Source organism: Eretmochelys imbricata, chromosome 1, assembly GCF_965152235.1.
Source record: "Eretmochelys imbricata isolate rEreImb1 chromosome 1, rEreImb1.hap1, whole genome shotgun sequence".
Taxonomy (NCBI): Eukaryota; Metazoa; Chordata; order Testudines; family Cheloniidae; genus Eretmochelys; species Eretmochelys imbricata.
The window spans coordinates 234,108,672-234,132,109 of NC_135572.1; the positions used below are offsets into that span (position 1 = coordinate 234,108,672).

A 23,438-nucleotide genomic window follows, 5' to 3' on the forward strand; every position below is an offset into this window, starting at 1 on the left:
TAGGCCTTAAGGATAAATGTGGTCTCCTAAGGTCTGTACACAAGGGAAAGGGAGAGTGGAGAACATCGTTATGAAAGTGCAGGTTCAGACACTTATTTCATAAGCCAGTGAAATTCCAATATATCATCTGGAATGGATCCATCACTCATGTGTGAGAATATGATAGTAGGGAGAGAAACTGTGACTAAATATGGTCAGATATTTGACGCTGAGAAAGTCCTGAAGGCAGTAGCCAAAAATAGAGAATCAAAATAATAATTTTGACCATTTCAGAAAAGTTTGTCACAGCAAAGCAGGGCCTTACTACCCACCCACCCATTTTAAAAGAAGTTGTTGAATTTTGTATGTTAATAAGAATGCATTTAAGCAATAAGAAGGCATAACAGAACCAAGTGCTAGCTAACGTGAAAGAAAAGATTAACACAACACTGGTATCCCAGTGACAACTCCACAAGAGAATGAGAAAATTCAGGGTTAAAGTACCCACAGCAATCTGAACACTGCCCCCTTGTTTGTGTGCACAACAAGTCTGTGATGAAAGCTCATATTAAAAGGTGTTACTACATTAGATAAATCTTTAAATTCAAGCAAGTGGCATTTCACTCTCTCTCCAAAGTGGTACAATGTCTATAATTGCACTCATAAAAAGACAATTTATATCAAAATGTATGGAAAAATATTACATGAGCTAAAATGTTTTAAATAGCTGAGCTTTGTTAAGAACATAAAAATGGCCATAATGGGTCAAACCAATGGTGCAATTAGTCCAGTATCCTGTCTTTCAACAGCGGACAAGGACAGATGCTTCAAAGGGGATGAACAGAACAGGGCAATTGTCAAGTGATCCATCCAGTGGTGAGCTGAAGCCAGTTCGCACCGGTTCGCATGAATCGGTTTTTAAATTTTGAAGCAGTTTTAGAACCGGTTGTTAACTTGCTTCCCTGCAGGGGGCACTGAGGCTTTGATGAGCTCCAGCTGAGGAGTGATATAATTCCTCCTCCGGCCGCCGGGGGCGCTGCACTGTGGGAGCCATGTGGGCTGCTGCCTGGCCCTGGGCACAAGCCCTGTTGCTGCTGCTCCCCTGACCCCTGGGGCTCCCCTGACCCCTGCTTTGCTGGGCCTGGGCTGCGTCCTGCTGCTAGGGCTGCTCCAAGCCACTCTCCCCATGAGTACCCACCACCCTGCCCGCAGCCAGCCCGTCTCCAGCCACCCCCGTACTCCCTGCCCGCAGCCAGCCCCTGCCGTACCCAGCCCCTGCCGTACCCCCCTGCCCGAAGCTAGCCAGCCCCACAACCCCCCGTCTCCAGCCAACCCCCTGCCGCACCCCCCTGCACCCTCCTGCCCTGCCTCCAGCCAGCCCTGCACCCTCCTGCCCTGCCTCCAGCCAGCCCTGCACCCTCCTGCCCTGCCTCCAGCCAGCCCAACACCCCCTCGCTTCCAGCCAACCCCGTACCCTCCTGTCTCCAGCTACCCCTGCCCCATGCCCCTGTCTGCAGCTGGCCTCACATCCACTGGTGCCCTGCAGTTCCCAGGGCAGTAACCCTGCACAACTGCTTCAATGAGGAGGGCAGGGAGCAGCTGGGACCCACACATGTGCACACCCTAGGATGACCAGACAGCAACTGTGAAAAATCAGGACAGGGGGTGCGGGGGTAATAGGAGCCTATATAAGAAAAAGACCCCAAAATCGGGACATCTGGTCACCCTAGCACACCCCCAAGGAGTGGCGGGGACCCACACATGTGAAACGGAGCTCATTTCTAGTTCAGGCCCATCTTTTTAAAAAAGAACTTTAGGTAGGGTTAATATACATCCGTATTTTCCTGGACATGTCATACTTTTTGGTTCTTAAATCGCCATCTGGGAGGAATTTTTAAAATTTAAAAATTCCTCCCGGGAAAACACAGACGTATGGTAACTCTACTGGTACAAAAAATACACACTGTGGCACATCCCTTAAATCAGAACTTTTTATAGGGAACCAGTTGTTAAGATTTTGGCAGCTCATCACTGGATCCATCCCCTGTTGTGGAGTCCCAGCACATTTGCCAGTCAGAGACATGGTGTTGCGTCCCTGAGCATCTTGGCTGAGAGCCACTGATGGACCTGTTTTCCATAAACTTATAAAATTCTGTTTTGAAGAGATTTATACTTTTGGCTTTCATGATATCCCTGACAACAAGTTTGATAGTTTACTGTGCATTATGGGAAATATTTCTGTTTTAAACCTGCTGCTTATTAATTTAATCAGGTGACCCCGGGTTCATGTGTTATGTGAAGGGGTAAATAACACTGCCTTATTTACTTTCTCCACACCATTCATGATTTTATAGACATCCATCCTGTCCACCCTGTGTCATCTCCTTTTTGATCTGAACAGTCCCAGTCTTTTTAATCTCTCCATACCCCAGTCATGTTTGTTGCCTCTCTCTGTACCTTTTCCAATTCTAATATATCTTTTTTGAGATGCGGCGACCAGAACTGCATGTATTATTCAAAGTGTGAGCAGACCATAGATTTATATGATATTTACTGTGTTATTATCCATACTTTTCATAATGGTTTCTAACAGTCTTTTAGTGTTTTTGACTGCCACTGCGCATTGAGTGATTGTTTTCAGAGAACTATCCACAATGACTCCAAAATCTCTTTTTTCAGTGGTAACAGTTTAGACCTCATCATTTTATATGTATAGCTGGGTTTAAACCTTCCAATGTGCATTACTTTGCATTTATCAACACTGAATTTCATCTGCCATTTTGTTGCCCAGTCACCCAGTTTTGTGAGATCCTTTTATAACTCTTCGGAGTCTGCTTTGGACTTAACAATCTTGAGTAATTTTGCACTATCTGCAAATTTTGCCACCTCACTGTTTACCCCTTTTCCCAGATCATTTATGAATATGTTGAACAGCAGTCATGCCACTACAGATTCTTAGGGGACCCCACTATTTACCTCTCTCCATTGTGAAAAGTAACCACTTATTCTTACCCTTTGTTTCCTATCTTTTAACCAGTTACTGATCCATGAGAGGACCTTCCCTCTTAATCCATGACTGCATACTTTGCTTAAGTGCCATTAGTGAGGGACCTTATCAAAGGCTTTCTGAAAAATCCAAGCACACTATACCCCCTGGATCGCCCCTGTCCACGTTTGTTGACCCCCTCAAAGAATTCTAATAGATTTGTGAGGCACGATTTCCCTCTATAAAAGCCGTGTTAACTCTTCCCCAACAAAGCATGTCCATCTGCGTTTCTGATCATTCTGTTCTTTATTATAGTTTCAACCAATTTGTCTCTTACTGAAGTTAGGTTTACCGCCCTGTAATTTCCAGGATCTCCTCTGGAGCTTTTTTTAAAAAAAATCTGCATCACATTAGCTACCCTCCAGTTATTTGATTTAAGTGATAGATTAACCACAGTTTTGAAATGAAATTATGATGAAAATTAGAATGCATTTCACAGTTTTGTTCTTTGTTTTACCATATTTGCTGCAGGTGGGTTTTTATTCTGAAGTTAATTTGTTAATCTGAATTAACGTTTTAAAAAAATATAAAAAACAAAATCTAACTGTGGTCTAGAAGTTGTGGTCAGGTTTGGCTGGACTCTAAAACTGTCCTGTGAGGATGGTAAACAGACTGTATTGTCAGTTTGTTCAGGATCTGCACATCACAAGTCAGTAATCATGTTGGCTGCAGTCACTGGATCAAATGTTGTTAGTTATCCTAATATGCTGTCTAGAGATGACTTACCACCTCAACTGATTGCGACAATTAGTGGGTACCTAAATGTTGCTCTGACAATAAAATTGCCATGATAAAAATCTCTTGGACATTTTTAAAGTAGTTTCCTTCAAGCTACAATCCAGTTGCTGCTCTTTAGGGATGCTGCTGTTCTTAAGCCATAGAAAAAAGCCCCTATAATACATCTGCACTGTTCATATCAAGCTTCACCACCAGTCCAATAATCTGCGTCATTAATTGACAACTATTTTTTCCCTCACATAAATTGCCACGTCTCTGAGTTGAGAACTATTTTTCCACTAGTCAGATTTAATAAGTGTGTAAAATTGACAGACTGCTTACTATTTTATCTACTTATTTCAGTTCACTGGACAAATGTCAGTTGAAGCAAAACCTCTGAGGTCAGTTACAATGACCAAATATGGTTTTAATTCAGATTTCCATTATGAATCCCAATCCAGAGTTCTAACAGTGAACAAGGGATATAGAGGACGTTACAAAACAAGACATAGGTCTCAATTCAAGAAACACTCCAAGTTCACTCCGATTCAAGAAAGCACTTAAGGACATGCTTAACTTGAAGCATGTTAAGTCTCACTGACTTCTATGGCATAAATTTAAGCAGGATCTTTAAGTGCTTTCCTGAACAGGGCCTTAGAGTATGTCTACACTGCAATAAAAGACTCACAGCTCCCAGGTCAGCTGACTATGGCTGTGGCAGGGGGGCTAAAAACAACAATGTAGACTTTTGGGCCCAGGCTAGAAGCTGGGGTCTGAAATGCCACAAATAGGGGGCGTAGGGTGGATCTCAGACCCTGGGCTTGAGCCCAAATGACTACACTGCCTTTTTCAGCACAGCAGCCTGAGCCCCAAAGCCTGAGTCAATTCATGCAGGCTCAGAGACTCGGTGCTGGAGGTTTTTTATTGCAGTGTAGAGACACCCTGAGAGTCACAAACCATCCACAGGGTGACAATCCTAGTCCCCTTAATGTCAATGGCAAAACTCGAATGGACTTCAATGGGATAGGATTTCATCCATAATCTCCCTAGAGCATTAACTGACTCTGGTTTATGCACAGGCCAAGGTAAACCATTCCCAGGAATTTGTCTTGAACACTTTAAAAATAATGCTACCCAAACCTCTGTCTGGATGCTGTTGGGCTGAGAGTGAGGAAGGGTCTTGTTCTCTTAAGCTATTGATTTAAAAAAAAAAGTTCAAATTGCATTACTGATGTTATGTTGCACATGTATGTATTTCTCAGTTCATATAGTATTCAGAAACAACAACAGCACAAAACCATTAAGCAAGTAATCAAAAGGGCATCCTCAATTTTACAAACAAGGTCAAAGACTCAGTAATGAAAAATGGAAATTTCTAAGGATGTTCAGGTATTACCCTAACTAGGACATTTTTTTAAAAAAATCCACTCTCACTTTCATGTACAAATATGAAATCAGCTCTTTGGTAGGATGATTTGTAATGCCTTCTACAGTAGCCTGGAGTATTTGCATTATCAGAGATTAGTAGGAGCTACAGTTAAAGAACAGGTTATATTCAAGCTGACTACAGTCAATGATTAAATCTGAGACCTTAATGTAAATCCAGGGGAAACCACCAGTTCAATGACATTGGATACAACGCTCAACTCCGAAGATTATCGGAGGTAGACCAACTCATACATATATGCATACAGTGTCCCCCAAATGATGTTATAGGAGAATATACATTAATTTAGTCTGTTACAACTTCACTTAAAAGGATACAAGGGTTGTTGTCATCAATACTGCAGTTGTCCAGGATCAGTGGAATTCCATCTAATCGATAAACCTGAATTAAAACAAATTTTCTTAATGTAATACAATTCTCAATACTGTTTGCAGCAAAGAATGAAAGAAATAACAAATAGAAACTGCAAAGATACAACAGACCACGGGCACTTGCACATTAATTTAACTAAAAGTATGTGAAACATGTTAAGCCAAATTGTAAAGAAAAAAAGTTCTTTTTAGACATAAACATAATAAAGTATTCACACAAATGTACATTCATTTGACATGCCTCCTATTTCCAACATTTGTCTAAATGTATGTCCTTGTCTTAGGCTTATGTCTCACCCACTAAATTGAAAACCTATGCTTCTGAATAGATTAAAAACCCCACGAATGAGTACATTTACATAATGTACATTGACGTACTACTGGTGTGAAAACACTAAACTTTGTCTAAATTCTGGAAACTTGATTTCAAACTGAGATTGGTGAGATCAGAGAGAGTGCAACCATCTTTTTAGATTCACAGCAGAGAGATGGGTTTATACTTTTGTAGGCACATTTGCTGTTCGGGGCAAGATCTTTTATATACGTCATGTAAAACAAAAAAAATCACAAATTTACACTGCACCATGGATACCCTTTCCAGTTGTAACTGAACACTAACTGTAAAAAAGAAAAGGGGGGGCAAGTTGGGGAGAAAGGCTGAAATGTGAATCTCAACAGCATAAAGGTAAAACACAATTAAATTCACAGATTAATTCAACAAAATACCCCTTTTATGAACCCCACTCCATACAATATTAGTATAGAATTTCAATGATAGCATGAGAAAGTAACAGCAGAAATACTCAGAGACTGTAACTGACATAGCTTATCAGACCCCCCCACCCCCACCCAAGAAGCTCTGATAGCTCTTAAAAGCCTTTTTAGCACATCTGAGCTAACGTGCATAAGTATATCTAGAAGAAATTGAATTTATAAAACAAGTTTTAAAATATGCATTCCATCCAGGCTATTTCTTAAGTGATTGCCAAAGGATATCACGTATGATATTGCACTTCAAAGCTTGAACAAACAGTGACCTTTTAATAATCCAATTGTCGTCTGCATTTGTAAGAGATTTTTTACACTCTGTGGCCAAATGCTGATCCACCCAGAACATTACCTTCTATTTTCCATCAATAAAATGTTGAACAGTAAAATTAACCTACATCAAGTGCTGTCAACTGAAATAAGTGAGGCAGTTTGTTCATGTCTGATTAAAATCAGACACTCAAGTAGCACATTAAAAAAACACTATGTACAAGTAAAATTTAATTAAAAGCCTCACAAGTACTCAGAAGTTACTATGGTACTGATGAGATTCCTTCAATCAATGGGAACATGAGCTGCAAATTACAGCACAAGCATCAGCCTGTCAATATTCATGCAATAAACAAGAAATGTTAACTACAAAACTCATGAACAACCATTTACATTAGCTTAAACAGCATAAAATGAAAAAAATATACAGATAATTAAAACAACTGGGTTCCATTTTTTGCATCTAGGAAGGATATGCCCAATTCACTTACTTCTACAGGTACACCATGAGTTACATCAGAGTAGGTGTGATGAAGTGAGGCAGAAAGGAACCCTACAGTGGGTGCAAATGAAAGATTACTTTGGTAATGCTTCCTCTGAAACATTCTTCAAGGCAAGCTTTGTTTACTAGTGTTCATTATGTGGTTGAGTTGACTATAAGTTAGTTTTTAAATTACAATGGCTCTCCCTCAAAAATATCCATCGGGGCTGGAAAAAAAATTCGAAGAGTATCTCTTAAATCTTGCACCAACTTGGTACAATTTGCCTACAGAATGGGCAGTGGTCCTATCCCTAAACTCTCAAATCATCTCCCCTCTCCCCCCCAGCTCTCCTGCCTTACTCCTGGGCAGCTGTTTCAATAAAGGCACACTAGCATGATTCATGAACTGGTGATAATCCTTAATCTTCTTCCCTTAAAGAGCAGTTCTTTGGCACCAAGGTGCCTCTGAGTAATGGGTATAAGGTGTCACACCTTTTGTATGGATTCATACAGAGATGGGGGTGTAGAGAACAATATGTGAACCTCAGCAAACTTACCACCAAGGTAGCGTGTAGTGTCCTGGGAAGAGTGAGTGGGGATGGGGGGGGCACGCCAGTGGGGGACTGATCAATTCTGTTTGAGAAGGGACAAATCTACACAAATATCACACACAGACACATACAGGGAAGAAGTTAATTGTTGTTGTCCCAGCCCTGCAAATATACAAGTAACTTTTTGCCTGCACTTACACGTATTGTCCTGGATTAGAAGCAGAAGGCACTAAAAGTAGCTTCTACTTACACAGTGGTGCCTATTGGTCAACAGCTAGGTACTGCACAGGATTAGCATAATGCCAGGTAATTTTCTGAGTGGCGGTTATATTCTACAGGAACAATTATCCTGGTTTAAGCAATTAAATAAAACTGCAGTCTACATTTAGGTTGAAAGCTCAGGCTCGCTGAAATCAATGGGAATTTTGTCAGTGACATTAATGGGTCACAATTTCATCCTTACACCACCTGCAGTTTTCACATCAATAAGTACTTGAAATCTTGAAAAGATAATATTGCATCACAATTTCTTGTATGGCTTTCTAGAAGCAGCAATCAATGCCACATTTGACAGTAAATGTCAGTTACTATCAATTAAGAGAATTAACAAGGATTAGATGATTATATAAATGTAATCAGGTAACTAAAAACATTTGACCCTTGATAAATTCTGGTGTAAACTGAATCAACACTTTAAAGATAGTGTAACTAAACATTAATTATCTTTTAAAACACTGCTCCATATTACTATTCTATAATGTGAACAATATTGTCTGTAATTATGTTTCTTAGGACAATATCAAAATGTTCAACAAATGTGCACACTCCAAATGTATCACACTTATGGAAAATGCCTCCCATTCACAAAAGGACTTTAAAAAGATACTGTCAGTTTTCCCTTTTTTAAGATGGACTTTCACAAGCTATTTATTTCAATTTGTAGAAGTCACTAATCAAAACATTCTCCCCAAATGTACAATACTGAAAAGCAATAATTATACACCAATTTACAAAGTGGCCTTCCCCCAACAGAAGATGCCAACTGAGTCCACTCAAGAAAAAGAAAGAAAGAAAGAAAGGTAAGTATGTATTGAGTATTATTTAGATACGTTAGGACATGTCAGTTTTGAGGAGTAGTAACTGCTAAATCTGACTGAACACTGAAGTTATGCAGTCCAAAACTTGCACAACAAGGGTCAAATTCACTGCCGCTGGCAGATTGTAATTTCATTGGCATTATTGGAGATTTATCTGCACCAGGAGTATATCGTATCTCAGGTGTTTTTTTGTCTAAGGATGAAATTCACCTTTGTGTCGAGGGCCCAGAAAAATGCTCAGAGGCTGCACAAGGGGCCAACAGTGAAGTGACTGCATGTGGGATATAGGATGGGTTTTGCACCCCTGCATACTAAAGTGTTTCCCAGGGGCCATGAAAACCGCATTGCACACAATCCATATGTCTTGCTCCTCTGTCTGGTAAAAGTTTTGGTGCACTGAGGAAGTCTGATTATATCCAGTTAGAGAGTTGCATGGATGGGCTCTGAAGAGAGCATTATTTAGTCACTTGTAGCCAGAAGGATAATGGTTGTGTCTGGACACTTTGGCTGGGACAGTGGTGAAGAGTAGAGAAAAAGTAAGAGGCCCTTAGGCTCTGATACGGATACAATAAACCCTCTTTCTCTGTGGGCTGTAGAAGGAGGAGGGAAAAGGCAAGACTGCTATCCCTCATATTCTACCAGAAGCAGTATTTTCTTAAAGTGCATGGAAGTTGTTATTACTGATTATTACTAGTGTAACATGAACATATACAAGGCCCAAAGAAAGCATAAGTAACAGGAATTTAGACTGCTGCTAGACTTAAATTCAGACACCTGTAAAGTTGGCCCCATTACTCAGAATGTAAGCTCTTTGTGGCAAGCAATATCGTGTGTGTGAGTGCGTGTGTTACACACAGATTCTAGGGAGAGTGTTACATACAGCCTCTAGAACAATAGAGCTGGAGTTCCTAGTGGTACTCCAATACAAATAAATAAAACAACAAATACCTGTATTCTCTCCAAACAACCATGCACATTTATGGTTATATAAGTGCTAAACTACTAGACTGTTTTAAGCATAAAAACATGGCAAGATTAAAAATCCCTAAGCAATTGTCTTGTTGGCAAATATTTTAATGTGATGTAATAAGAACTTCTATATGTCTTTAGACAAGATATACTTCAATAGAAATGACTCTTTCATTGGAACATGTGACTGGTTTTGTTTCTCAGTTCTATCTTTTCCATCATTATTTCAGCTACAGAGACAATACATATTTCACAGACATAGCATGTGTTGCAGCTATGTCGCAAAAAAAGGGAAATTTTTCCCTACGAGCAAAATGAGATTATGTGAGTAGCTCTCGTAATCCATGCTAAAAGGGCCCTACTCTCACTGCAGGCAACAAACAGGCAGAGGAACAAATTGAAAGAAAAATTTCTGACTACAAGGGGCTGCTGCCAGCAAACAAGAACTTCTCAAAAACTGACACACACACATCTTGTGATCACCAACCACCAATGGTGTAGGAAAAACAAACAACCGCAGCTACTGACTCTCACAGAAACCCACTTCAGAGATTGGGGGAAAATTCCCCTTTCTGCAGAGATTAGCTTCAGTAATTTGCACAATTGGGCTGTATAGAGAAATACCAAATAACCTTATTAGGGAGATGGAAAATAAACCTATTGACTATTTTTTCCTTTATGGTCTTTAAAACATGGTCCCTAAACACTGTGTTATCTGAGGTATTAGCATTGATCCTATAACAAAAGGAGTGGATGGATTTATAGGTGGTCACTTTGCAAACCTTTTTTCACAAAGGCTCCCTCTTTTCTGTCCAAGAATTAGTCTGACTTTTGGCCTGATGGACTTTTATTCAAGAGACAAAAGAGACCCCTTGTTAGAGATACCAATGGATTCATTCAGCTACTTTTTGTCCAGATTGATACTTTTGTGACTCTCCAAAAAGAACAAATACAGTTGATCCCAATACAGGTAAAATTTAAGAACTAAAGACCTCAAACAAGTGCAAGTTATTTTCCTTTTCTCATGTTGGCCTGGGGCAGAAGTAATCTCTCTTGATTAACGTGGAAACTAATTTTTCTCTGCAGATGGAAATATATTTCTCAGGAACAATTTTGTCAGGGTAATACATAATGAATGGAATCTTTCTAGAAAACGTTGGGATGTCTTCTACCTTTCTGGTTGACGTAACTGCAAGCAGAAACGGTACCGTCGGTGAAAGGGAATCTGAAAGAGCTCTTGTGCCACCTTCCTTTTGACGGTCATTTGTACCAGATAAATTACTCTGCTGGAGAAGATCAAACAGAATTTGGACTTCATCTGCTGGACTAGTTTTAGAAAATGCCTTCAGATACCACAGGGAACAAATAATGGCCAGATCCTCACATAACACTGAAGACTGAACCACAAAAATTTACCAGCCACTGCAACAAAAAAAACCCAACCCCACAATAAAAAACAATTGTTTGACCTTTGCCATAAAGCATGAGAATGAGAAAGTTCTCACCTGTCCAAAAAAACCAAAAACCAAAAACAAAACCCTCACTCCCCTATTGGCTCTGTAGCTCCTGAAGATGTTTGAGGGGATCTGTTATATACGAAGGAGAAGGTGCATACATAGCTTTCAGACATAACAGGCTAGAAACAGAGCAGCCAAACCAAAACTTGTATGATAGGCTGCCAAAGCAAAAACTGTAGACATTCAGTGACAAAGAAATCCAGGGAAACAAAAGCCTCAAAACAAGAAGATTATATTAAAGGTGAATCACAAGGTTTTTGGCCAAATGCTTTTGGAAGCAGCAAGCTGGAATTTGGACAAAAAGGAAGTGTTGCTGCACACGTGAGGACCACTGCCTTGGGCTCTCATCAATTTTGTCAGCAGCGTGAAGACAAATGCAGCAGCAGCCCTGGCAAGAAGTCTTGAGCAAATAGTAACAGCAGCTGACACAATCCCTAGTCCTTCTGACTGCACTGGTGATGGAATGGCCTTTGTACACAAAATAAATGTTGAGAACAAAATATATGGTAATCGGTCAGAGAACATCTATGTCAGCTTTGAAGACTGGAACGGACAGTGACAGGATAGATGTGATCTTGGATATGTACAATGACATCATTAAAAACGTAGAGAGGGAAAACAGAAGGTCAGGCCCTGAAGTGCTCTTGACCAACACTGTAACTGGCCACAAGATCCAACAGTGCATACGTCAGGAATCAGGGCCTGTAGCAGAGCTAATCTCCAGGTGGCCTAGTCAGTACAGAAGGCTGGAAGCAGGCTGCCTGATTGGCCACGTCACCTGATTGGCTACAAGGGCAAGCTGGCTGCCGCTCTTAAGCCAGCAGCAGCAGCTCCTCGCTGGCTGCTCAATGCTCTGGCCCACCACTATGCTGGCTCCTGCATTACTTTGCATCCAGCCTTGCCTCTGTCCTGCCCCAGCCTTGAACCCCCTTCATCTGTTATCCTGCTCTCTCCAGCTTGACCCTCAGTTCCAGCTTCCGACTACTGACTCAGACTCTGACCATGAGGCCTAACGCCCACTCCGACCATGAGGCTAGACCGGCCTCGTCCTGGTCAGCTGAGTTCCTGGATGTTCTACCAGCAAGACTGCTCTCAACAAGTTCTTATGTGATGAATGGAAAAAGCCCTATTTCCTGGAGAAAACAGATGAGAAAACAATGTATGTGACATGCCAGGAACACTGTAACAAGCTTGCCAGAGAAGGGGCATCAAACTTTCTTTAGTAGTCCCCTTCACAAGAAGAGGCAGACACTCAAACGTGACATGCTAAGCATGCATCAAAGAACCATGGATCGGTTATTACTGTATCTGAGGACTGATGTGCTAATTCTTAGGCTTGATTTCTTCAGGGACGTCAGCAAAATTTATGTAAGATTTGGTACCAAAAATCGAATGAGTTATATAGATGTATGTGTGACGGGTTCCCCCCAGGGTGCCACTTGGAACTTGGATACCACTGAGCCCACCTGACCCACCAGCTTGGGCTCCTTTACCCACTGTGGTTCTGTGGTAAGTTGCCAGACTCTCCAAGCTTGCTCTTTCACCAGCATACACACAGATAGGAACACACCCAGCTGCAGCTTCACACACACACATGCTGACATCAGCTCTGCATGGGAAGACTTAGCTAAGGCACCTCCCAGTTGCTAAGCCACACACCCCCTCTGGAGTGTAAACCCAAAATTATACCGTCTTGCGCTGCACAGGGAACTATACAGCGTAAACTCATAAAATTTGCCCCCTCCCTCAATGTGGAGAGAGATATACAACAGTTTTCTGCCCCGAGTTATAACTCCCACACACTGATTTTAGACAAAACAAAAACATGTTTAACAACTACAAAAGATAGATTTTAAGTGATTATAAGTTATATCAAACAGATCAAACCAGATTACCTTAGTAAATAAACAAAACTGCAAGCTGATCTTAACACACTAGATAGGTAGGATATGAATTAACAAATTCTCACCCTGAGTAATATACAGGCTAGCAGATTCTTAAGGCACAAGTTGCCTTTGCTTTCCCAGGTTTCCATACACAGGCTAAAAATCCCTCTAGCCTGGGACCATCACTTCCCACAGTTCAGTCCTTGTCCCTTAGGCCTTTTCAGGTGTGTGGTTGTAGTGAGACTGAGGTCCCATCATAATATCATTTCCCCCTTTTATATCTTCTTCCCACTTGCTGGAAAGCTCTTTTGCTGTGACCTGGGTCAAACAGTTCCCATTGTGCAGTGCTATCTCTGAGAGATTTCTATTGTACACAGTTCCTGGGGTAATCCTTGTGCTTATGTGCATTTCCTCAGTAAGCCATTAACATTGTTTGGTCTTTTTACTGTTGTAACTGAAAGGCTGCTTTTGGGGGTTTTCAACCTCACAACATGTTTCAGTAACACATACATAGCCGAACTTCATAACTTCACATTTGACGACAGCACATACAATCCAACGAGATATTAATGTCTAGCAGATCAAGACTTTTAGAATGATACCTCACAAGGCATGCTTTGTAGAAACCATATCCTATGGTCAGACTAGATGATCATAATGGTCCCTTCTGACCTAAATAAATATCTATGAAATACATGACAGTGGTGAATATTGGGGTGCCAGGATGTCACAATAAGCAAACTTGGCATATCACTAGGAAAGGAAGTCTGCAGAGCCCTATTAGGAATGGGTGTGATTCTGTTACTGCATTTGCAGGACATGGGAAAGTGACTGGCTTAAAGTTGATCACTAGAGAAGAAGCTCCTAAGAGAAGCATTGGTGCAGCAATGGCAACACTGGGTCTTGTCTGCAGAGCTCTTTCTTTTTCTTCTTCAGGAATTCACCTGTAGAATATATCCACTCAGTCAAATATAACAGAGGTGAACGTGCTAAGAATCGAGCTGTTCTGAACTAAGAAGGGAGATGTTGAATATGGCCAGCTTTCTCCATGCAAAGACTACCTCCACCTGCATGCTCAGTGTGCCAATGATCAGGCTGCTGTCTCGCATAGGAGTCTGGAGAAGTATGCTGTCATACCCAGCCCTGAAACAGGGCATAGCTGGGTCATGGAGGAGGGTGAGTTGACAAAAGAATGGACGAATGGCCCACCTGCTGCTGAGATAGTCTTGCAGCTAATGATTTGTACATGCATCAAAGAATGAAAATGACCCGATTGCCAGTGCCTTGCAAATGGATTCAAATGCTCTCCAGAAGATAGGATGCAAACATGTGAAAGCATGAATGAAGATGAGCATGATGTGACAGTATGGAGGACAGGTCAGATGAGGAAGATAATGATACAAATGGAGATGACATTCCAGTCAGATGCTGTATACCGGATTGTTAGTGGGTTATCCATTTTATATTACTGTGGGCTTGATATGTCAATGTAGTTATGGCAGAATGTACAACATTAGTGGCACTGCAAAAAAGCTTCAAGAAACATGGAGAGAGACAACTCTATTATATGATGTCGTTTAATTATATTTTTGTCATTTTAGATTTGAAATTAATATCCTTAATGTAACACCCAAATGCTCCTTTTTACTTACTAATGAACAATGTGTTGAATAAAATCTAATCAAAGTGGGTTTTCTTTCATTTAAATAATAAACAACACATCTGCATATTAGGATTTTTTTCAAAAATTAATGGCTAATTTAAAAAAACCAGGCTCAGTTCTACCACTAAGCAACTCTGCAGAAAGAGCCACCATAACTTTTTATCATCAACTGACATGGAGCTATTAAAAGGACATTTTGCCCACCAAAATAGTACCAAGAGGCAATTTTTTAGGTTTAGCTCATGGACTACAGTGGACATCCTGGGATCTGACAGTGGAACTCCCTTTTGGAAGTGAGCAGACAGAGATCACCAGCTCAGAGGTGCCCTGAAATCTGCAAACTTTAATTTCTCCTCCAGAAGTTGAAGGTTTTGGCCCCATTGTGAGAATACACAGGAAAATGTGGATCTACTGTGCAGTTAGGACTAAGGACTTTGTCAAAGCAAGCAGGAGCTGAAAAGCTTGCCTAGCTAAGGGATGAGGCTAACAAGACATCCTAATTGATAGTGAAATTTTTCATTAGCGAAAGATATAAGCAAGTTCCCAGATGGACTTGCGTGATGGTTCTCGGGATAGTAAGAACTGCAAGTCACCTTGTTACCCCACTGCCTCCAGCGTGAGAGAGACTTGATTGTATGTAACTGGTTATCAGCTTCCTGACACTACCAGCCTGTTCGCCAACCAAGCACTCTTCTCTTGGCTATGCCAGCCCTTTGCTTTGTAGGTTCAACTTCCACTGAAGTGTTCCTCTGTAACGTCCAGCCCCTTGGCCACTGAACACACACAGATACCTGGTCTGCTGTCCCCAAAGAAAATAGTGTACAAGCCAGCTTGTATGATTCAACTCAAGATCAACACTTTGCTTAACATCACAGCACTGAGATATATTTACAGTTAAAACAAGTATATTGCCAAAGATTCAAGTGATCGTAAGTAGGGCTATTGGAAACAAATTGTTCCATAATAAACAAAATCATAAACACACTTTCCAGAGACTAAACTTAACAGGTTAATTTCCTGTCTAAAGAGATCTCACCCCCACTGTCATCTGCAATGTTTCAACCAATGCTAATGGTGTCCATTTACTTACTAGGTGCAAGATAAAAGTGATTTCATTGCCTTCTACTTATATCCCTCAAAATTCATGGTCTATACCACCTGTGGCTTATTTTTCCTGTGTACTGCTTCCCTTTTGATTTCACACCTCTCCACACTGTGTTAAGCTTACAAGGAAATTTACATCTGACAGAGACACGGCTGAATAAACAGCTCTTGTCTGACAGAAAATCTGTTTGTCAACTCTGTCACAATACAGACTTTAAAACATATTTTCAGCATAAGTAACTTTTTAAATAGTATCTATACATACATTGCATAATGATATTCATGACCAGTGTGACACTGACTTTCATTTAAAACCACACATGACATTCTTTGATGACCCAGAACGTGCATATTAGACACAGGACATTCCTGTAACCCCCTTGCCAGTGGGCATTAAGGGGTTCTTGAGTTACAGCTTGATCCTGTGGTGGTTCTGTAGTACGCTTGAGGATTTAGGATAAGCAGCCCCTGCAAAAGATGGTAGCATACTTTTAACAGAATGCAAGCTTTTTTAAAAAAGGAGTACTTATGGCGCCTTAGAGACTAACACATTTGTTTGAGCATAAGCTTTTGTGAGCTACAGCTCACTTCATCTCACGAAAGCTTATGCTCAAATAAATGTGTTAGTCTCTAAGGCACCACAAGTCCTCCTTTTCTTTTTGCAAATACAGACTAACACAGCTGCTACTCTGAAACCAAGCTTTTTAAAGTGATTCAGCTTTTACCTGCCAATTAGGTAAATGTGCTAGAACTTTAAACCCTTCCCAGTAAAGGCTGCATAATGCAACAGTCAGAGGGCCGCACTCTTCAGTAAGTTGCAGCCTCTTTGCAACTCCTCCCTGTGGATTCTGGTGGTAGAGCCAATGTATCTAGCTCTGGTGGCACAGAGTAAATGAGCCAGAGATTGGGGGGGCATAACCAAGATGACTGCTGCTAACGGCCCCTGGGGTATAAGTTATGTTGCTTCAGTGGGGCTTTGAGGGTACTCAGTACCTTGCAGGATCAGGCCCATGTGACTTAGATCAGCTGAAACTGCACAAATATTTATGATACAACCGGAATACAACATTTATAAAAAATCGTACAAATGCTAAAGAATAGATTCGAGTTGTCCTCTGATAACTAGTGCTTTAAGATACAATCTTAACTCTGCAGCAATAACAGTTTATTTTACATTACCACCTCCTCTTCCCTGCCAACGATGCCAGCTTCATTATCGGTTTGTCCATTCTCCCACCACAGCATGATAATTTTCTTCCATGCTGTGCCCCTACATCCCTCCAGAACTGATTTGTAAAGCAACCAGTCTTAATCTCATTCAACCCCCCTCCTTAAAATCCAGTACTCCTCGACACCCAGTCATGTCAGCTAGACAGATAACCACTTACTGTGTGAGTGCAGGGTGGGATCGGTGGGGGAAGGGAAGAGGAGAAGGAACACACAACTTCAACTGCTTGCTTTATTACAATAGCACTTGAGTAGTAACCATGCAATCATGTCTTTGCTTTCTCCCCACACCCCCAAACCATCTCTGTTACCCTTTCAGTGGATTATGTCTAATATTAGTTGGTACATTCCTCAAACTTTGGAAGAAGCCTAGGCACACGTTTGTGTTGGTTAAACAACAAACAAAAATACCAACCAATTGCTCTGGAAAGATGAGATGTACCACTTATTGTAAAAATGATGTTTTCTGTTGTATTGAGTTTTCCTTTTACTTCAGTTTAAGTTACCAGTTAAAAGTGTTATGAGAAAAATAATTTTAAATTATCAAAAATAAAAGTTGATTTCTTGCAACGGTTTCCACACACAGTTCTCAAATCTTCAAAAGCAGGAAAAAAGATACAGAATGATTTTAAAGCATAGTGTGGTTAATGCTGATGACTGCTGTATTTCTCGGTACACTTAAGCAGTAAGATACAATGGCCCATCCTGCTGAGATTGCAATGGTCGAGGTGCATCATTAGGCTTGAAGCAGAAGGCAAAACACCACAGCCACCCAAGTGGTGGCAATTTCCCAGAATGACACACCCATGAGTTTCTTATTACAATTATGAATTGACTTCAGTAGTGCTAATATGTTTTAAATAACTGTAATAAAGAATAATTTATTGAGCATATTTATATCATCCCTAATCCCACAGCCAAAAAAAACTGGGAGGAGAAAGTTCACTTGAAAAATGAAAATAGTAGAAAGACATTATTAATGGTTTCTGTTATTTTCTTTCTCCACATTCTTATACATACACATTGTAGGCAGGATTCTCAAGATTTTAGTGAAGTGTGGAGGATAAGTAATTAATTTTCCACTTTATCTCTCGAGGGCTTTGGTTAAGACACACTATATAACATGCTAAAAACTATTTTTGATAAGAATAATATTATCTTACCATTGCCTTAGGATAATATAGAAGAGGGAGAAGTTTTTCAGGAAAGAGATTGTGCACTGGTCTGTCACCCACTAGAACTCTGGAGAAATGCCAAATATAAAATGACAGACTTCAGGACACAATGGACTGCTAAAGCTTGACAATAGTTTAACAGTCCTTGGTGCTTGTGTTTCAAATCACACCAGTCAGGGAAGACATTAGAAGTCTGCAGCGAGCAACAGAATTTTCCCTCTGTTACTGTAGCAAACGTTATTTCTTATTTAGCAGTGCCAACTTTAATCTCCACATGCATCCGATGAAGTGAGCTGTAGCTCGCGAAAGTTTATGCTCAAATAAATTTGTTAGTCTCTAAGGTGCCACAAGTCCTCCTTTTCTTTATGAGAAGAACTGTAACATTTAGCAGGAAACAGAAAATAATAGAATTGTGGTTTGGGTAACTCTTCCGTTACTTTGATATCACTGTAATTGTTCTTACAGTAGAGGTGTAATAGATCTGACCTCAAGCCCTTGTGGGGAAAAAGTTTAACCTATGGTTCATTTTTCAATTAGGCCAACCCAGGTGCAACCTAGACCAAAGCCAGGTAGATGATAGCTTTTGATACCCAGTGTCAAGGTTCCTTCCCCACTCTGAACTCTAGGGTACAGATGAGGGGACATGCATGAAAACCCCCCTAAACTTATTTTTACCAGCTTAGGTTAGCATCTAACAAATATAACAGGGAAAGAGCCCACTTGGAAAAGTCTTTCCCCCCCCCAAAATCCCCCCAAGCCCTACACTCACTTTCCTGGGGAAGGCTTGATAAAAATCCTCACCAATTTGCATAGGTGAACACAGACCCAAACCCTTGGATCTTAAGAACAATGAAAAAGCAATCAGGTTCTTAAAAGAATTTTAATTCAAGAAAAAGTAAAATAATCACCTTTGTAAAATCAGGATGGTAAATACCTTACAGGGTAATTAATTCAAAACATAGGAGAATCCCACTAGGCAAAACATTAAGTTACAAAAAGACAAAACAAGAATATACATTCCATACAGCACAACCTATTTTACCAGCCATTTAACAAAAGGAAATCTAACGCATTTCTAGCTAGATTACTTACTAACTTAACAGAAGTTCTGAAGAGCATTCCTGATCTCTTCCCAGCAAAATCATCACACAGATAGACAGACCCTTTGTTCTCCCCGCCCCCTCCAGCTTTGAAGGTAACTTGTCTTCTCATTGGTCATTTTGGTCAGGTGCCAGCGAGGTTGTCTTAACTTCTTAACCCTTTACAGGTGAAAAGGTTTTGCCTCTGGCCAGGAGGGATTTTATAGTTCTGTATACAGAAAGGTGGTTACCCTTCCCTTTATTTTTATGACAGAAGCGAAGACAGCTGTAAAATAAATAATAATAATAATATAGAAGAAATGGAAGAAAGGGGAAATTGATAGTAAGGAATATAAATCAGAAGTTAAGAAATTGTAGAAAACTGATAAGAAGACACAAATAGAAATCTATGGCTAGTAAAGGACAATAAGGAGTTTTTGAAATATATTAGGAACAAAAAGAACCTTGACAGTATCGGCAGACCCATTCATGGCAGAATCATCAATAATAATGCAGAAAAAGCTAAAGTTCAATAAATATTTCTGTCCTGTATTTGGAGAAAAATCTGACGATATAATTTCATCATAAGGTGATAGGTTTCAGAGTAACAGCCGTGTTAGTCTGTATTCGGAAGAAGAAAAGGAGTACTTGTGGCACCTTAGAGACTAACCAATTTATTTGAGCATAAGCTTTCGTGAGCTACAGATCACTTCATCGGATGCATAAGGTGGTAACACTCTTTCTATCACACTAATATTCGTTGAGGAGGATAAACAGAAGCTACTAAAGTCAGACATTTTTAAATCAGCAGGTCTACATAACTTGCATCCAAGAGTTTTTAAACAGCTGGTTGAGGAGTTTGCTGGATTGTTAATTGACGTCGAGGATTTTGGTTTTCAAAAAGTCGTGGAACACTGGGGAAGCTCCAGAAAACTGGAAGAAAGCTAATGTGCCAATTTTTAAAAAGGATAAGCAGTTTGACCTGGGTAATTATAGGTCTGCCAGCCTGACATCTATCCCAGGCAAGATAATGAACTGGCTAATATGAGATTCTATTAATAAAAAAAATTAAAGCAGGGTAATCTAATTAATGCAAATCAGCATGGGTTTACGGAAAACAGATCCTGTCAAACTAACCTATCACCTTTTTTGATGAGATTACAAGTGTGGTTGATAAAGGTAATAATGCTGACAGAATATTCTTAGATTTCGCTAAAGCATTTGACTTGGTACCACATGACATTTTGATTAAAAAAACTTGAATATAAAATTAACATGGCACATATTAAATGCGCTACAAACCGGCTAACTGATAGGTCTCAAAATGTATCCATAAATGGGGAATCATAATTGAATGGGTCTATTTCCAGTGGGGTTCCACAGAGATCAATTCTTGACCCTATGCTATTTAATATTTTTATCAGTGACCCAGAAGAAAACAAAATCATCACTGATAAAATCTGCAGATGACACAACATTGGGGGAATGGAATGGACAGATCACCGAATAAGAACAAGCTAGACTGCTTGGTAAACGGGGCATAAGCAAATAATGTGCATTTTAATATGACTAAATGTCAATGTATATATCTAGGAACAAAAAAATGCGGCCATACTTTCAGGATGGTGGACTCTATCCTGAAAAAGAGTGACTCAGAAAATGATTTGGGGGTTGTGGTGGATAATCAGGTGAACATGAGCTCTTGGTGTGGTGCTGTGACCAAAAGAGCTAATCTGATCCGGGGTTGCATAAACAGGGTAATCTTGAGTACGAGTACAGAGATTATTTTTTACCTCTGTATTTGGCACATGTGCGACTGTTGCTGGAATACAGTGTCCAGTTTTGTTGTCCACAATTGAAGAAGGATGTGGATAAATTAGAGATGGTTCAGAGAAGAGCCATTAGAACGACTAAATGATTAGAAAACATGCTGTTTGGTGACAGACTCAAGGATCTCAATCTGTTTAGTTTAACAAATAGAAGGTTAAGGGGTGAGTTGATTGCAGTCTGTAAGTACCTACATGGAAAACAAATATTTCATAATGGGCACATCAATTTAACAGAGAAACACAAACACAAACTAATGGCCAGAAGTTGAAGCTAAAAGAATTCAGACTGGAAATTAGGCATACATTTTCAACAGTGAGAGTAATTAACCATTGGTTCAATTTAGGAAAGGTCATTCTCTATTATTGACCATTTTTAAATCAAGACGGGATGTTTTTCTGAAACATCTACTCTAGGAATTATTTTGGGGAAGTTCTAGGACCTGTGTTATACAAGAGATCAGAGTAGCTGATCACAACGTTTTAGAATCTATGAATACTTCATCTGCATCTGTACGAGGGAAAAAGGTCAAGTTCAGGTCACACAATCTAAACAAAGCCAGTAGGATTTATATGCTTCATAGAAGTGTGTTTCAAAGCAGCATCTTGATAAAGGATGCATTGTATAAATCAAAAAATAAATCAGGCTAAATGCATGTAGGCTAAATACATTTTTAGCTATTTCAACTGATTAACTGGAAAAGAGGAAAGTTAAGGACTAACAAGCATGAGAAAAAAGCAATTCTGCACACAATATTCAGGCGAATTCCCATTGGTTTGAATGGAATTTTGTCTGAATAAGGAGCACAGACTCAATTCCAACACTGGACCACTAGGGATTTAGTACTCTGGCCTATTAACTGAAAAATTAATGCTTTTTTTTTTTTTACGGTTTTTTTAATGTTTTGGTTTTTTTAAGATAAAAATCCTCCATAATCCTCATGCCAATACGTGAGTTACTTTTTGCTGAAAAACAAATCTGACACTTAATGCTCTAATAATGTTTTACTACTCAGAATCCTTGTAACCTTTTCTTGGTAATTCAATTGTTGTTATTTTTAACTATATGAGACTTTTTTAAAACTCATCTGATCATTATGCAGTGATATTTTAGTCTAATAAACTCTGTATATCTTTCCCACTGTAGTTTAGGAAAATCCCAATTTGCCCCTGGCACAACACAAAAGGATACAGATAATAGGCTAAATCAGTGGTTCTCAAACTCTGGGTCGCGACTTAAGACTTTCTGGGGCCCAGGGCTGAAGCTGAAGCCTGAGCACCACCATCTGGGGATGAAGCCAAAGCCCGAGGACTTCAGCCCTGGGCAATGGGGCTTAAGTTACAGGCCCCCTGCCTGGGGCTGAAGCCTTTGCGCATTGACTTTGGCTCCCTCACCCAGGGTGGTGGGGCTTAGGTGGGCCCTAAGCGTAAGCCACTCCTTGGGCTGTGTTGTAATTTTTGTTGTCAGAAGGGGGTTGTGGTGCAATGAAGTCTGAGAACCTTTGGGCTAAACTGTACTCTAACGGCATATCTACACTTAACTCCAGCGCGATCAATCCAGCAGGGGTTGATTTATCACGTCTAGTGAATACACGATAAATCGACCTCCAAGCGCTCTCCTGTCAACTACGGTACTCCACCGGAGTGAGACGCATAGGTGGAGTTGACGGGGGAACGGCAGTAGTCGACCTACCACAGTGAAGACACAGCGATAGTAGCTCTAAGTACATCGACTTCAGCTATGCGATTTTCGTAGCTGAAGTTGGGTAACTTAGACCGACTTAGCTCGCCCCCCTCCACCACCACCCCAACAGCGTAGACCAGGCCTAAGTTATATCAGTGTAACAAATCAGAATTTGTCCCAATGAAGAAGATTTGTTACCTGTAACATTTATACAAACACAGTAACATACATAAGCAGGACGGAACTGTGAATGAAAAGGTTGATCCTCATATATATTTCTTACCCTAAGGCCCACTGAAGGTTGAAACCTGTAAGCCAGGGATAGGATGGGCAAAAGACTCTTGCATGGTTCGCAGGGGAAGAGGGAGTAGCGTTTTATGGCCAGCAGGGGGAACAAGGCTCAGGAGCTGCTGCAAAAGGGGGAGTGGATCAGTGTGGTGACGCTGGCTCATCCCCAGGGACCGGAAGGGCTGGTGAGTTCAAAAGGGGCAAGCACGGTGGGAGAAGCCCCTTTTTTCCCCAGATCAGGTGGTGCAGCATGGGACTTCCTTTGAAAGAGCTGAGAAATCCACACTTCCCTA

At 40.4% G+C, this 23,438-nt stretch overlaps 1 protein-coding gene across 9 annotated transcripts in view; it reads right to left on the reverse strand.

Annotated features, from left to right (window-relative positions):
- The window catches only part of ATXN10 (ataxin 10), a 149,026-nt gene that overhangs the window by 22,981 nt on the left and 102,607 nt on the right, over window positions 1–23,438 (reverse strand). For 3 of the 9 annotated variants that reach the window (XM_077825509.1, XM_077825486.1, XM_077825499.1), the window contains one exon: window positions 5,507–5,570. In XM_077825509.1, the coding sequence (XP_077681635.1) occupies window positions 5,507–5,570 (64 nt within the window). Of the gene's footprint in view, window positions 1–5,506; window positions 5,571–7,089; window positions 7,152–7,636; window positions 7,733–19,178; window positions 19,634–21,140; window positions 21,365–22,738; window positions 22,863–23,438 lie in introns of those variants that run through there. The other 6 variants (XR_013347024.1, XR_013347025.1, XR_013347030.1 and 3 more) reach the window with 5 other exon arrangements.